We start from the raw sequence: 1,333 nt of genomic DNA, 5'->3' as shown, positions 1-1,333 counted from the left end.
TAACATTAGTAATTAAACCTAAACAGCTGATTGAAGTCCAAACTGTCTGCAAACTTCTCCTGACAATACGGTGATTTGTCGACTATGCGACAGTAATTTGCGTGGTTATGACACAATTCTTAGCCTATTTTTATAAAAACATCTGCTAGGGGGCCATAATGTGAGTTATAGGTTAACGGAGCCTTTTATACATTATTGTGTTTCTTTAGAAATAAACAACGGACAAATAGAGTCTTTAAACACTTCAGATGGAAAAGTTATTCTCTGTCAAAGTGGCGCCAAAATGAATGGAAGTCAATGGGATGCTAACAGCAGGTGATGGCCTCGAAGCATCAAAATGGCGCCATGAGAGCAACGCTAAGAGAGGAGAGCCCCCCCCCCTTGCATAAACCTAACCATTGCCTCCTTTCGAAGTGCAGGTAGTGCACACCACACACACACACAAACAAAACACACACACACACACACACACACACACGCACACACATCTATCTCCACTCTCCAGTGTGTTGCCGGCGCTCACCTGGGCTGGCGCTGTGCAGGCGGAGCTCGGCGGGCCTCCTCCCCGAGCCGGCTGAGGGAGGGCGAGCGGCTCCGTGCCCCCCTCCCCATGGTCCGGACCACCACGTTGCCATTTGGGCTGCCGCTGGGCATCTGCTGGAGCAGCTGGGGAGACAGGCTGCGGTGTAGTGCTGAGGAGCCAGGCTGCGAGAGACCCTGCTGGGGGGCCCTGTGTGGGTGGGGCTGGGCGTGTTGCTGCAGATGGGGGGCCCAGTTGCCAGGAGAACCGTGCTGCTGCTGCTGGTACTGACTGACGGTTAGGTTGTTGTCGCTGTTGGAGCGCAGCAGGACCCGCGGCGCTGATAACGAGGAGGGGGACGGCTCGTTTCCGCTGCCAGAAGACGGGCCCCGGCGGCGCTTGGAGTAGGCTGGGGCCTCGCGGAAAGGCACTGGACAGGAACCAGAGGGGGGAGGGAAGGAAGCCGTTATTCATCTTTTAGAGATTTAGCGTTTCATGGTTTCAGTAGTAGGCTCTTTGTTGCTGATGGCTCAAAAGTTTGGGTACTTTTTAATATTTGAATTCCCTGCCATGAGAAGTCTGCAGCACCTCAGCGGAAGGAATGAGAAACGCTGCAAAAAAAGTGCCAAAAAGTGCCAAAAAGTGCGGAAGAAAAGCGCCAAAAACTGTGATACGATTTAGACACAGATATGGTGATAATAACTTAAAAACACCACATTTTCACCCAGAGACCGAGGTTCATGTCCCGGGTGTCACTTCTCCTAAACCCAACTGTCCCGTTCTTCTTCTCCTAAACCCAACTGTCCCGTTCTT

The 1,333-nt window shown here is 52.1% G+C and overlaps 1 protein-coding gene across 1 annotated transcript in view; it reads right to left on the bottom strand.

Annotated features, from left to right (window-relative positions):
• Positions 1-1,333, bottom strand: part of LOC116685814 (SH3 and multiple ankyrin repeat domains protein 2-like) — a gene marked incomplete in the record, with an annotated part of 236,568 nt that overhangs the window by 220,746 nt on the left and 14,489 nt on the right. Inside the window, 1 exon segment of the mRNA XM_032510775.1 lies at positions 524-950. Coding sequence (XP_032366666.1) covers positions 524-950 — 427 coding nt within the window.

The sequence above is a fragment of the Etheostoma spectabile genome, unplaced genomic scaffold (assembly GCF_008692095.1).
Source record: "Etheostoma spectabile isolate EspeVRDwgs_2016 unplaced genomic scaffold, UIUC_Espe_1.0 scaffold271, whole genome shotgun sequence".
NCBI classification, from domain to species: Eukaryota; Metazoa; Chordata; class Actinopteri; order Perciformes; family Percidae; genus Etheostoma; species Etheostoma spectabile.
This window is presented reverse-complemented; position numbering and strand designations above follow the sequence as displayed.